This window comes from Myodes glareolus, chromosome X (assembly GCF_982192425.1).
Source record: "Myodes glareolus chromosome X, mMyoGla1.1, whole genome shotgun sequence".
Taxonomy (NCBI): domain Eukaryota; kingdom Metazoa; phylum Chordata; class Mammalia; order Rodentia; family Cricetidae; genus Myodes; species Myodes glareolus.
Window position 1 is genome coordinate 88,800,875 of NC_142053.1, and position 15,109 is coordinate 88,815,983.

General features: G+C 37.3%; 1 protein-coding gene across 15 annotated transcripts in view; it reads left to right on the forward strand.

Annotated features, from left to right (window-relative positions):
* The window catches only part of Arhgef9 (Cdc42 guanine nucleotide exchange factor 9), a 311,302-nt gene that overhangs the window by 241,104 nt on the left and 55,089 nt on the right, over nt 1-15,109 (forward strand). For all 15 annotated transcript variants that reach the window (XM_048417886.3, XM_048417873.3, XM_087903201.1 and 12 more), the window contains one exon: nt 10,277-10,456. In XM_048417886.3, coding sequence (XP_048273843.1) covers nt 10,277-10,456 — 180 coding nt within the window. The remainder of the gene's footprint in view (nt 1-10,276; nt 10,457-15,109) is intronic.

The following is a 15,109-nucleotide window of genomic DNA, read 5'->3' on the forward strand; positions in this document are numbered from 1 at the left end:
GTCTGTTTTAAGGGTCTCTGTCATCATCATTAAGTTGGTTTTAAGGTAGATTTCTTATGCTTTTACTGTGTTGGTATATTCAGTGCTTACTATAGAGGCATGATTGGGCTCTGGTTGTGACATACTGCTCTGAATGTTGTTGTTTGTGTTTTTATACTTAAATGTAGGCATCTGGATTTGGAGTTCTTGTAGGTCTAGGTGCCAATTTCTGGATTTGTCTTTGTTGGATGGGTATCAGACAGTAGTTCTATTTTGTGGAGTAGAACTTAATGCAACCAGAAAGTGGTTGGTTACTCACAGAACACTTGTGCAACTGTTATACCTATGGGCATATATTACCTTTCTGGCTGTTGTAGTTTGTAGGGTTAATAGTTGAGTAAGATCGTTAATGACTTTTCTCCCCAAGTAGCATGCATAGAAACCCCTAGAATTATGAAATCTAGCCAGCAATGCCAAAACTTCTATCTAGGTTAGCTCTAGATTGGTTTCTCCATGTCCTATGACTGAGGAACAAAAGGATCTTACTATTGAGTTATAAATGTTAATCAAGAGCAGGGGCTTTAAACTGTATTGTTGGGGGCATCTATTGGATCCCATTGACCAACAACTGGAATAGAGGTTACTCTCTCCTGGCACTGGAATTTTCATTTGATACCCAGGATATCTGATAAGGCATTGTTCCCTATTAGAAGGTGACTCCATCTAAACTCCTTTTAGATGTGTATATGTAGGCATTTTGGGAATCAACTACAGTATAAAATTTCCATGTGGCTTTTTCAAAAGTTATTACTGTTAATTATCCCTCCCTGTACTCCCTGTTCTACCTTGCCTTCCCATCCACCACCCCACTTAATCCTTTCTGACCCAGAACACATTCTTGTAATTTACTTTCTATTCATATATAAAGAGAAAGGAGTTTTTTTATGCCTGGTACTAAGGTTTTTGTTGGATAGACTATGACTCTTTGGGGAGTATTATCATCGCTGGTGGTATAGCTTGATTTAAACTGTGTAATATATTCTATATAATGTTAGGTAAAATAAGTTAATTCTTTGCGGACATTTCAAACATCTATTCCTCTTCTGTCTCTCTCCTATGTTGTATTCCATCTCCCCTCCCCAGCTAAGCCCCCCATTCTCCCCTTTATATCATCTGTCTCTTGATATTCCTCTCTATAAAGCTATACAGCTCCCCCATACAGTCCATTTCTATGGTCTTTGTTTTTGTAGTTATTCCTGGTAATATCTGAAGAGTTTCTGCATATCTGAAATTTAGGCCCAGGATCCAGAAATAACAAAGAATTTCGTGGCACTTGTCTTTCTGGGTCTGGGCTACCTCACTTGGTCAAATATTTTCTGGTTTTATTCCTTTACCTAAAATTTTCATAATTTTATTTTCATTGTTCTTCACAGCTGAATAGAATCCTATCGTTCATATGCACCATATTTTCATTATGCACTCATCGGTTGAAGGACCATTTAGGTTCTATTTCCTAGCTATTCTGAATAGAATAGCAATGAACATGGCTGAACGAGCATCTGGGAGGTAGGATGTCAGCCTTTTGAATAAATGCCAAGAAATGGTATAGCTTAGCATATGGCAGATTTATTTTTGACTTTTTGGTGATTTTCACACTGATTTCCAGAGTTGCTATACCAGTCTGTGATCGCAACAGTGAATATGGGTTATGCTTTCCCTTCATCCTCACAAGCATTTGTTGTGAGTCATTTTCTTGATCTTAGCCGTCCTGGCTGTGGTGAATTGAAATCTCAAAGGAGAGGATTATTATCCAGAATATATAAAGAACTCAAAAATTAAAAAGTAAAGTAAACAAATGACCCAAATGGATACCAAGCTATCGATATGAGCAAAGGATTCTCAAAAGAAGAAATAAAAATAACTAAGAGATATCTAAAAAAGAAGGTATTCCTTATCCTTCTGAATTTGAGAAATGCAAATTAAAACTACTTGGAGATGTCATGGTCCAAGTATCTTTTAAGAATGATATCTTCTCATGTGATACATCAATCTATAACATCCATCACTCTAAACAATACTTCCTGGGTATCCTTTTTATTTTTAAGCCGTTTCTTTTATATCCTAGGCTAGTCTTGAACTTCTGGTTTCTCACCTCTACAACCCAAGTTCTAGCAGTGGAATGTATTACCATACCCAGTTTACTTTGTGGTGAGGCTGAATTCATGCTAGGCAAGCCCTCCACCAATGAATAAAACCTCAGACTTGTGAAGTATCTCTTATGCGTTGCAGGCTGCTGTTCCTCTGAAAGGGTGTCTCCGAACTCTGTTCTCCCACAGTTGTATGACTGCTCAAATTACCCCTCTCTTTGGTTTGCCTCAGTCTTTTTGTCTTTTTTTCTAACGTAAGATAGCATTTATATTTTGATCCATCACATTTCATCTCATCTTAAAACTTACATACTTTAAAAATGTGTGAAAGAGAAGCCACATATATTGGTAAGTCCACAACTATATAAAATTCATAGTCAGTACACAGTCAAACTAAAGGAAGCTAATGATCTCATTTGATCACTCTTCACCCTACTGTATTATTATACTGATCCTTTATTTTCTTTTTGAAGAGCCTTCTAAATATTGGAAAATACTACATCTGAAGGAGACATTTAGAAAATAATGAATTTCCTTTCCTGGTAGTTATATATTTTGTTCTTTGTATTTTTCCGGAAATACTTATTCTTACTTTGAATAATGAAGACAATTTTAAAAATCAGAATTTAAAATAAAAAACTGACAAAAATGTACAAATATAACAGAATTGTACTTGTGTTAATTCCCTGTCATTGACTTTCAGAAAGTACTCTACCACCCTACATTCTTCTTAATATATAGTTAAATTTCAGTGTTCATAATAGGAAGAAAAAATTACTTCACAATGATAATGAAAATATTAGGAGAATTGGGAAGCTTCACTGGCATTTCCTATCTTTCTCTTTTTTTTACTTTTAAAACAATCTTATTTTGCATACCAATCCCAGTTCTGTCTCCTTGCAGTCCTCCTGCTCTCTCCACCTTCTCCCTACCCCACCCCCATCCACTCCTCAGACAGGGTGAGGCTTCCCATGGAGAGTCAACAAAGTCTGCCTCATAATTTGAGGCAGGACTAAGGCCCCCCCCCCATTTCTATGCTGAACACGGTGTCCCTCCATAGGGAATGAGCTCCAAAGAGCCAGTTTATGCACTACAGATAATACTGGTTCCATTGTTAGTGGCCCCACGAACTTCCTAAGCCACACGACTGTTACCCACATTCAGAGGTCCTTGTTTGGTCTTATGCAGGTTCCCCAGGTGTCAGTCCAGCGTCAATGAGCCCCACTAGCTCAGGTCAGCTGTTTCAGTGGGTTTTCCCATCATGGTCTTGACCCTTTGCTCATATTATTGCTCCTCCCTCTCTATGAGTGGACTCCAGGAGTTCAGCCCAGTGCTTAGCTGTGGATCTCTGCATCTGCTTCCATCAGTTACTGATGAAGGCTTCATGAAGACAATTAAGATGGTCATCAATCTGTTTACAGGGGAAAGGCAGTTAAGGTACCCTCTCCACTATTGTTTAGATTCTTAGCTGGGGTAGGGGAAAGGCAGTTAAGGTACCCTCTCCACTATTGTTTAGATTCTTAGCTGGGGTAGGGGAAAGGCAGTTAAGGTACCCTCTCCACTATTGTTTAGATTCTTAGCTGGGGTAGGGGAAAGGCAGTTAAGGTACCCTCTCCACTATTGTTTAGATTCTTAGCTGGGGTCATCCTTGTGGATTCCTGAGATTTTTCTCTAGTGCCTGGTTTCTTCCTGACCCCATAATAGCTCCCTCTTTCAAGGTATCATTTTCCTTGCTCTTCTTCTCTGTCCTTCAGCAAACTCGACCTTTCCAATCTTTCATATTCTTCTCCCCACTCCTCTTCTCCCCTCTCCACTTCCCTACCACCCTCCACCCTCTCTCCATGCTGTCAATTTACTAAAGAGCTCTTGTCTACTCCCTTTTCTCAGGGATCCGTGTAAGTCTCTCTTGAAGTTCTCATTGTTTCCTGTCTTCTCTGGGTTTGCGGACTGTAGGCTGGTTATTCTTTGTTTTATGACTAATATCCACTTATGAGTGAGTACATGCTGTGTTTGTCTTTCTGTGTCTGAGTTACCTCACTCGGGAAGGCTTTTTCTAGTTCCATACATTTGCCTGTAAATTTCAAGATGTCATTGTTTTTTACCATTCCATTGTGTAAACGTACCACATGTTCTTTATCCATTCTTCAGGTGAAGGGCATCTAGGTTGTTACCAGATTCCAGCTCTTATGCATAATGCTGGATGAACATAGTTGAGCAAATGTCCTTGTATGAGTATGCATCCTTTGGGTATGTGCTCAAGGATGTTATTGCTGGGTCTTGAGGTAGATTGATTCCCAATTTTCTGAGAAACTGCCATACTGATTTCCTAAGTGGCTGTACAATTTTACACACCCACCAGGATTGGATGAGTATTCCCCTTACTCAGCATCCTCTCCAGCATAAGTTTTCATTAGTGTTTTTGATCTTTGCCATTCTTACAGGTATAAGATGGTGTCTCAGATTTGTTTTGATTTGCATTTCCCTGATGACTAAGAATGTTAAGCAGTTCCTTAAGTGCCTTTTCCTCTGTTGAGCATTCTGTTTAGATCTGTACCCCATTTTTTAATTGGATTATTTGATATGTTGAATCTAGTTTCTTGAGTTCTTTGTATATGTTGGAGATCAGCCCTCTGTCAATCTGTGGGATTGGTGAAGACTTTTTTTCCCATCCTGTAGGTTGCTGTTTTGTCTTGTTGACTATGCCCTTTGCCTTGCAGAAGCTTTTCAGTTTCAGAAGATCCCATTTATTAATTGTCAATCTCAGTGTCTATGCTACTGCTGTTATAGTCAGGAAGTGGTCTCCTGTACCAATGTGTTCCAGGCTACTTCCTACTTTCTCTTGTGTCAGGTTCAGTGTAGCTGGATTTATGTTGAGGTCTTTGATTTTAGTACATAAGGATAGATATGAATCTATTTGCATTCTTCTGCATGTCATCATCCAGTTAGACCAGCATCATTTGTTGAAAATGCTTTCTTTCCATTGTTTAGTATTAGTTTCTTTGTTAAAAATCAGTTTTTTTTATAAGTCTGTGGATTAATATTGGAGTCTTCTACTTGATTTGATTGCAGTGGTCCACCTGTCTGTTTTTATGCCAATACCAAGCTGTTTTCATTACTGTAACCCTATAGTAGAGTTTGAAGTCAGGGATGGTGATGCTTCTGGGAGTTTCTTTATTGTACAGGATTGTTTTTGCTATCCTGATTCTTACGTTTTTCCATATGAAGTTGAGTACTATTCTTTTAAGGTCTGTGAAGAATAGTGCTGGGATTTGATGGGAATTTCATTGAATCTGTAGATTTTGGAAAGATTACCATTTTTATTATGTTGATCCTACCTATCCAAGAGCATGGGAGATTTTTCCATTTTCTGATATCGTCTTCAGTTTCTTTCTCTAAAGACTTAAAGTTCCTTTTTGCATTTCTTTCCTTTGTTTGACTAGAGTTACTCCAAGAAATTTTATGTTGTTTGTGGCTATTGTGAAGGGTGATACTTCTCTGATTTTTTTCTTAACCTATGTAACATCTGATTTTTTGAGTTAATATTGTATCCTGCTGCATTAGTGAAAGTGTTTATCAGCTGTATTTCTTCCCTGGTAGAGTTTTTGGGCCCACTTACGTAAACTATCATATCATCTACAAATAGTGAAAGTTTGACTTTCAATTTATATTTCTTTGATTTTCTTTTATTGTCTTACTGCTCTAGCTAGAACTTCGAGTACTATATTAAATAGATATATAGAGAGTGAACAGTCTTGTCTTGTTCCTAATTTTAGTGGATTACTTTGAGTTTCTCTGTAGTTTGATGTTGGCTGTTGGCTTGCTGTATATTGATTTTATGGTGTTTAGGTATGTTCCTTGTATCCATGATCTCTCTAAGACCTTTATCACAAAGGGGTGTTGTATTTTGTCAAAGACTTTTTCAGCATCTAATCAGATGATCATGTGGGTTTTTTTCTTTCATTTTATTTATATGGTGGATTACATTGACAGATTTTCATGTGTTGGACCATCCCTGCATCTCTGGAATGAAGCCTTCTTGATCATGGCCAATGATTTTTCTGGTGTGTTCTTGGATTCGTTTTGCCAGTATTTTATTGAGCATTTTTGCATCAAAGTTCATGAGGAAGATAGGTCTGTAATTCTCTTTCTTAGTTGCATCTTTTTGTGGTTTGGGTACTGGGTAACTGTCGCCTTGTAAAAAGAGTTTGGCAGTGTCCTCTCTGTTTCTGTTTAGTGGAACAATTTGAGGAGTATTGGTATTAGCTCTTTTTGAAATTCTGGTAGAATTCTGCTCTAAAATCATTTGGCCATGGACTTTTTTTTGGCTGGGAGACTTTTAATGACTGCTGCTATTTTCTTAGCGATTATAGGTCTATTTAAATTGTTTATCTAGTCTTGATTAATTTTGGTATGCACTACCTATCAAGAAAATTGTCCATTTCCTTTAAATTTTCCAATTTTGTAGAATACAGGTTTTTGAAGTATGACCTGGAGTCTCTGGATTTCCTCAGTGTCTATTGTTATGGCCCCCTCTTGATTTCTGATTTTGTTAATTTGCATATTATCTCTCTGCCTTTTGATTAATTTGGGTCAAGGTTTGTCTATCTTGTTGATTTTTCTCAAAGAACCAACTCTTTGTCTCATTGTATTGCTTTCTTTGTTTCTATTTTATTGATTTCAGCCCTCAATTTGATTATTTACTGTCATCTACCCCTCCTGCATAAGTTTGCTTTTTTGGGGGGGGGTATTGAGCTTTCAGGTGTGCTGATAAATTGCGAGTGTGAGATTTCTTTATGTAGTCACTTAGTATGATGAACTTTCCTCTTAGCATTGCTTTCAAAGTGTCCAATAAGTTTGGGTATATTATGTATTCATTTTCATTGAATTCTAGGAAGTGTTTAATTTCTTTATTTCTTTCTTGACCCAGGGGTGATTCAGTTGTTCAATTTCCATGAGTTTGTTGGTTTTCTGCAATTAGTGTTGTTGTTGAATTCTAACTTTAAGCTATGGTGATCTGATAAGATACAGGGGGTTATTTCAATTTTTTAAAATCTGTTGAGGTTTGCTTTGTTACTGATTATGTAGTTAATTTTTTTCCTTTTTTTGGGGTTTTGCTGGTGTTGGATTATCTATTACCTGTGTTTTTGTGGGTGTAGCTAGCTTCCTTGCTTTGGAGTTTTTTCTTTTAGTACTTTCTGTAGAGCTGGATTTGTGCATAGGTATTGTTTAAATCTGGTTTTGTCATGGGTTGTCTTGTTTTTTCCATCTATGGTGATTAAAAGTTTTACTTGGTATAGTAGTCTGAACTGGCATCTGTAGCCCCTTGGTGTCTGCAGAATGTCTGTCTATAACCTGGCTTTCAGATATTCCATTGGGAAGTCAAGTGTACTTCTGATAGGTTTACCTTTATGTGTTACTTGGCCTTTTTCCTTTGCATCTCTTACTATTCTTTCTTTATTCTGTATGTTTAGTGTTTTGATTATTATGTGGCAAGGGGACTTCATTTTTTTTTGGTCCAGTCTATTTGGTGTTCTGTAAGCTTTTTGTACTTTCATAGGCATGCTCTTCTTTAGGTTGGAAAATTTTCTTCTATGGTTTGAATATATTTTCTGTGTCTTTGAGCTGAACATCTCCTTCTTATACCCCTATTATTTTTAGGTTTGGTCTTTTCATGGTGTCCCAGATTTCCTGGATACTTTGTGTTAAGAGTTTGTTGGATTTAACATTTTCTTTGACTCACAAATCTATTTCCTCTATCGTATCTTCAACACCTGAGATTTTCTCTTCCATCTCTTGTATTCTATTGGCTATGCTTGCCTCACATTTACCCACATTTTCTGTTTCCAGAGTTCCCTCAGTTTTTGTTTTCTTTATTGCCTCTATTTCAGATTTCAAGTCTTGAACCATTTCCTGCACCTGTTTTTTTTCTTTGTGTGTGTGTGTGTGTGTGTGTGTGTGTGTGTGTGTGTGTGTGTGTGTGGCTTTTTTTGCTTGCTTTAAGCGATGTGTTGATTTCTTACAATTTTTCTTTTTCTTTTTCTCTACTTTTTTAAAGGAATTTTTCATTTCCTCTTTAAGGGCCTCTATCATCTTCATGAAGTTATTTTTAAATTCATTTTCTTCTGCTTTATCTGCATTGGGATGTTCATGTCTTGCTGATGTAGAACCACTAATTTCTGGTGGTTCTTTATGATGTTCTTTATGTTGTTGAATGTGTTATTTTGTTTTTTTTCAAGTCAGAGTTTCTCTGTGTAACTGCCCTGGCTGTCCTAGCTATTGTAGACCATACTGGCCTCAAACTCACAGAGAATCTGCCTGTCTCTGTCTCCTGAGTGTTGGAATTAAAGGTGTGCGCCACCACCTCCTTGCTGTTGAATGTATTCTTACTCTGCCATGGCCCATCTCTTCCTCCAGTGGGGCTTGTGCTTCAGGAGATCCCTCTTCCTCCAATTGGTGCAGGTGGGACTTGTGGCTTACGTAGTAGCTCTTCCTCCAGGTGCAGGCATGTCTGTACTTCTGATGGATGCTGATAGGACTCCGAAGCTCCTCCAGGAGTAGATAGGGCCTAGACTCAGGTGGTTGCAGATGCCTTGGGGAGTGGTTAGGGTTATGGAAGGCTGCTGCCAGGTCTCAGAGGCTTCGTTGGGTGGAGTGATGCATGGGGTGTGCTTCAGGGGTCTAGGGCCTAGTGGATAGGGCCCTCTAGCTGGAAACCCAGATGTTCCCTCTACAAGTATAGGCGGGCAAGGCTCTGGTGATCTCAGATGTTGTGAGAGGTGGTTGGGGGTGTGAGGAGACTACTCCCAGATCTCTGTGGCTTTGCAGTGTGGGGGTGGGGCAGGGATGTTCCTCCAGGGGCTAAGGCCTAGAGGAGGGCCCTCCTCTCAGGGAGCTAAACACTCACCTCTCCAGGTAAGAGCAGGGCCCAGACTCTGGTGGTCTCAGATGCTGCGGGGGATGGATGGGGGTATGGGGAGGTTGCTCCCAGGTCTTTGTGGTTTTCCTGGGTGGGGGTGGAGCAGGGATGTTCTTCAAGGGGCTAGGGCCTAGAGAGTAGGACCCTCCTGCCAGGGAGCCAGAAAATCACCTCTCCAGGTTGGAGTGGGGCCAAGACTCTGGTGGTCTCAGATGCTGTGGGGGGTTGTTTGGGGATATGGAGAGGCTATCCTCATGTTTCTGGAGCTCTGGTAGGTGGGGGTGGGGCACTTCTGGAGTAAACTCTAGCCGGGGAACTAGATACTTACCTCTCCAGTCCCATCTTTCTCTTTTATAGACATTATTTTTCATACTAGTTTTGAACTCCACCATTCTTCCTGCATTCTGGATATTATAGGATATTTGGAACTTTCCTTAAACTTTTCAAATGGGAAGAATGGACATAGCTATTATCTATTTTCTAAATTGACATCTCAGGGAGTGTGCTGTCAAGGCTGAATGCTTTTGTCACTATTATGTTAGAACTTTCTTATCAGGCAATGAATTCTTGTCCATTCTCCTTTCATCATTGACATTCTGTAAGTCTTTGTGAATCTGAAGCAGAAGGGGAATGAGTTCAAGGCGAGTTCAAGGCGAGTTCGGGCTACATAGACTTTTTCTCAAAGTAAGGAAATAATGGTTTCAGTTTTTCAATTCTTGTTTCTTTATTGGAGATTTTTGTGCTTCTACCTTGGTTACTAGCTTGTTGTCCATACTTGCTATTTTAGTAAGTTTTGCTTTAGCTGAACCCATTCACACTTTTGGTATTTTATTCCCTATCAAAAAAAAAAAAATAAGATACTTTTCGGTATTAGAAATTTAACTCAGGTCTTGGGTATTCTCGGCAAATGTTCTGCCTCTGAAATTTATCTCCATCTTCCTCTAATATTCTTAGTACAATTAATACTAAGTACAATCTAGGTTCTGGAAAATGGCCCTTGGTCTTTTGTTTGTTTTTTTTTTCTCATCCAAACAGAGGGAAAACAAGCATTCCAGGGTAATCATACCCTGAAGAGTTACTAATTTAATAATTCCCTTCACTAGAACTCCATTCCCCCGTATGAAAATTGAAAATAAGTATTATCTGCCTACTTCCTGGAATGAAAATGATTTTTCATGTGCTTAGGATCCAGTAGGGGAGACATCCACACCCTGAGCTTTTCCTTTGTCTGCAGGGATACCTGAAGCAGTGCCGCAAGAGAAGGGACATGTTCAGTGATGAGCAGCTGAAAGTCATCTTTGGGAACATCGAAGACATCTACAGATTTCAGATGGGCTTCGTAAGAGACCTGGAGAAGCAGTACAACAATGATGACCCCCACCTCAGCGAGATAGGACCTTGCTTCCTTGAGCACGTAAGCATCTTATTTTGTTGATTTTAAAAACAATATTAGGGAACAATAGAAGGGTGTGTGAGATTTCTGGATCTAGTTAGTTGTGGTGCTCTGGAGTGGGGGATGAATTCTTACATGACTAATTTTGACCCTTTATCTTTCACAAGGTTAGAAGATTTATAACTTGTTTAGGATTATTTTTGCTATTATACTCTCTTTTCTCCCAACCTTTTAGGAAGTTATCAAGAGGATTTTTTTTTCTAACTTCTCTTTTGTTTTCCTGTTGGATTCAGCTTCTATAAGAGCCAATATTTGGGGGCAGAATTCAATATATTCACTGCATAATTTGAGAAATAAGATAATGCTGAGTTCCTGAAAAGTAATAAATGTCAGAACTAGAGTATGAGAATTGGCAAGTATAACAAAAGGAGCCATTGGTTTAAAGGAAGCAAACTAGTGACAGTTTGGGACCTGTGCCTGAGCTTACTGGGTAACTTTAGCTCTGTATCTTCATATAGAAGGTGAAAAAAATTTACAGTGATACCTTTGTGTTTCTCTCTTCTGTGTATATTTCATAAACAGTTTAATTTTTGATAAGGTATTTTAAATTTATTTTATTATTTTATGTACAAATGTATTTTACCTGCATGTGTATCTCTGCACCATGTGTGTGTAGTACCCAAGCTGGCCAAAAGAGGACTTTTACTACTAATGGTTGTGAGCCAACCTGTGGGTGCCAGGAATTGAACCCTGGTCCTCTGGAAGATCAGCTAGTGCTCTGTGTTGCTGAGCCATCTTTTCTGCCCTATAAAGTATTTTTTTTCAAGAGATAATATATACATGTGTATCAAAATTCAGACTATACAGAATAAGTTCCTGGGGTGGGAGTGTCTGCTTTGTTTATGGGAATGTGTGCTAAAGGGGTCTTCTAGACAACTCTTGTATTCAGTGATTTGCTAAGAAATCTGAAATAACATAGTCCAGAGCTTATTCATGACTATGCTTTGTTATAATGAAACAGCTAAAACAACTAAGAAAAGAAAAAAGAGAACACCTGGCCAAAGGTTCTAAGAGTTGTATGAAATGTCTCTATGAAACTAAAGATTCTGTGTCCAAGATTTCATGGGGGAATGATTATACAGGTACCCTTTGTACAGCATTGCCAAAATTTCAGATTTTTGGAAGAAAAGCAAATATTTTATATAAACCACATTGCTTCTTCTGTCTGGGCACAATGAGCTGTTGTGGCCAGGGCATGGTAGGGATCCTTGTTGGTATTCAAGTTCTATAATGCTTGGGAAAGCCCAACTTTTCAAGGAGACCTTTCTACATATAGGACTCTGAGACCTGATACGGTAACTCTTTCTGCACAGTATATTGACTAGTTCAGCCATTTCAGATAGTACCTGAGTTGTTTTATAAATATTACACATGAACATGACCTAGTAGTTACATTCCAAAAATTATAGCCGAGAGACACTATAAGAGATCCAGAATGCTCAGGCACAAAATTGTTGAGTGCGTTCAGTGCTGTGCATTCTGGAGTGAAGTCAGAACAACAAAAACATCATATGGGACATTTTGCTCTTAGGTATTACATAAGAGCAGACTAAATATATGTCATTTATAGCAACACATAGATATCAGTTGCATGTTAGGAAAGCAGAACACAGATCAATGTCTTCAACCAGAGGTTTCCTTTTGCATTGTCACGTGTGTTATTAGCATGCTTTGACTCTATCTGCTAGATGCTAAGTATCGTTTTCCTGTCCACTAGTTATAACAACCTGCACATGTCTTCCTGCCTTGTCCTATGTCCCCTGGGGGATAAGAAGAGTCACTTTCTTTTATGCTTTAATATGTTAATGTTAATATTTTATTAATTTGAATTGAATAGTTTCCATATGATAAATGAGTGTTATAAAACTGAGATAAATATTTGATAATGATATACTATCCATTTGAAATATTGTTTTGCCTTCAAAAGCACATTGTTCTAGAATGTATTTATTTTTATTTTATTGTTTAGAATGTATTGGGTATAACTTACATATAAGATTCCCCACTATAAATTATATATGGCAATGAATTTTTTAAATAATTGCAAGTAGTTATGTAACTACCATTCTAATCAAGAAGTGGTGGTGCATCCTTTTAATCCCAGGACTTGGGAGGCAGAAGCAGGCAGATCTCTGTGAGTTCAAGGCCAGCCTGTTCTACAAAGCTAGTTCCAGGACAGCCAGGGCTCTTACATAGAGAAACCCTAGCTTGAAAAAGAAATTAGAATATTTTCATTTCTCATACAAGTTTTTATCTTCCTTTTATATTCTAACCCCAGGTTCCTTCAAACATTGATAAGCTTTTCATTATCATGTTACTGCTCCCAGTAGCTGATCTTTTTTACCTGCTCACCAGTGAGTGGATATCTGGGTTGCTCCCAGTTATAAATACTTATACAGAAAGCTCCTGTGACTGTTCTAGCATAGACTTTGGTGAAAACATAAACTTTTATTTTGTCTTTAAAAAATAACTGGGATTAGAATAGCTAGGTTGCATGTACATTGCAAATATTTTCGTAATTTTATGAGTCTAAAACTTTTCCACTGTTATGCTATTTTACATTTCCACTACTGATATTTTGTTTCGGGTGTCCTATGTAATTAACATTTGATATTATCAATTTAAAATGACCATCAATTTCATTAAGTAGGAAGTGGTATCTCATTAAGGTTTTAAAGAATTTTTAAATTAATACTTTGGGTTAACATACAAAGCAATGAATTTCATTATGGTATTTTCATACTCATGTGTTATTATACTTTGTTTTAATTTGCTATTCTCTCTCATTGTCACCCTTATGGCTCCTATACGCCTCTGTCTGGTTTTTCCTTCTTAGTATTGTTTTGGTTGCCTTTTCACAAGCTCTCATGTTTCAATAGGGATTTTACAATTGTGTTACTTTTTGTGAGAATGATATTCTACATTTTGTATGAACAAAATGTTTTTCTTTGATGTTGTATTTTTATTTTTATTTTTCCTGAGGCATTTTTTGGTAAGTTACTTTTTCATTTTTTTTTTACCAACTGGTTATTCAATAGCATACTATTTAGTATCTTAGTCCATTTTATATTGCTATAGCATGATAACTTATAAAGCAAAGAAATCTGTTTCTTAGAGGTATGGAAGCTAGGAAGTCCCAAAGCATAGTCCTACCACAAAGTATGGCAGGGATCTTCTGGTTATATCATAGTGTGGCTAAGGACTTAGGAGCACATACAAGATAGAAAAGAATGAGTCAAACTAACCATTGGATGTAGGGCTTACAGCTACTGTAACCAACCCACTTTTGCTCTACTGGCATTTTGGGGGGTAATGAGGGGAGATGGCGGATCTTAAATATCCCTCTTCTTTATTTCATAGATTCATTTTTATTTTAAAATTTATTATTTAAAATGTAGCAATTTAAAAAATCACAACTATAACCAGACCCAAAGACTATACAATTCAGTGACCTTCTTAATACTATTGCAATGCCAATTAAATTTCAACATAAAATTTAAGAGTCTGAATTCAAATCATAGCATCCTTCCCTTGGCCTCCTAAAACCATTATTTATATGCAAAATTCATTTATTGTTCCAGTAATTTCTAGGTTTTAGCTAATTACAACACCAACTCCAAAACTCAACAGTAAGAGTCTCATTTAAATAAGTTATGAGTACAAGACTCAAAGGACCCTTTATCTTGAGGCAAATGAATTCCGACTGTGACAATGAGATGAAAGTAAATTATCTACTTCCAAAATGTATCAGCTCATCATCTTCTGTCTACTATGTACCTTCTGAGAAATCTGTTTTTTATTTTCTGTTTTAAAACTTGAAATATTTTAATTTTGTATAATCATTTACATGGTACTATATAACTGAAGAAAATTTTTATACAAGTACGTGATATAGGTTGGCCATATCCCCCTATTCTCTATCTTTTCCTTTCTTAACCATCTCCCTCCCATTAGTCTCCTTTGTTTCCCTAGACAGCTTCCCTTTACTTTTATATAATATAATATAATATATCTGACTTTAGTAATTTCTATAAAATCTAGGAACAAAAATAAAGAAAAATACTTTCTGAAACTGTTTGCATCAATTTTTCTGAAAATGACATAATTTTTTCTTTATGACTGAAGACATTTTTATTATGTATATATGTGATATTCATTTTGTTTACATTTTATTAATACAGTGCTTTTATTAATTCTTAGAGAATTTCATGCACTGTATCTTGATCATACTCATCCACAACTCTTCTCCCTAGCTCCTCACAGACCCATCCCTTCTTCTCCCCATATGCTCCCCACTTTATATCTCTCCCTCTCTCCCTCCCTCCTTTCCTCTCTTCCTCCCTTTTTTCTTCTTTCCTTCATTTTTTCTTTCTTCTTTTTCTTTTTTGGAAGAGACTTTATGGCAGCAGATATTCTAGTTCCCTCGATCTTACAATCATTTGCCCTCCCCCGCCCCGATGCTCTTGAACTTTAAACGTAGGAACTGTGCTGTGAATACATTAACTGGGAGTGGACACTTGTCCTGCTTAATTTTCTATTGCTGAGATAAAACATCATGACCAAGGCAACTTATGAAAGAAAGTGTTTAATTTGGGCTTATGGTTTCATAAGGTT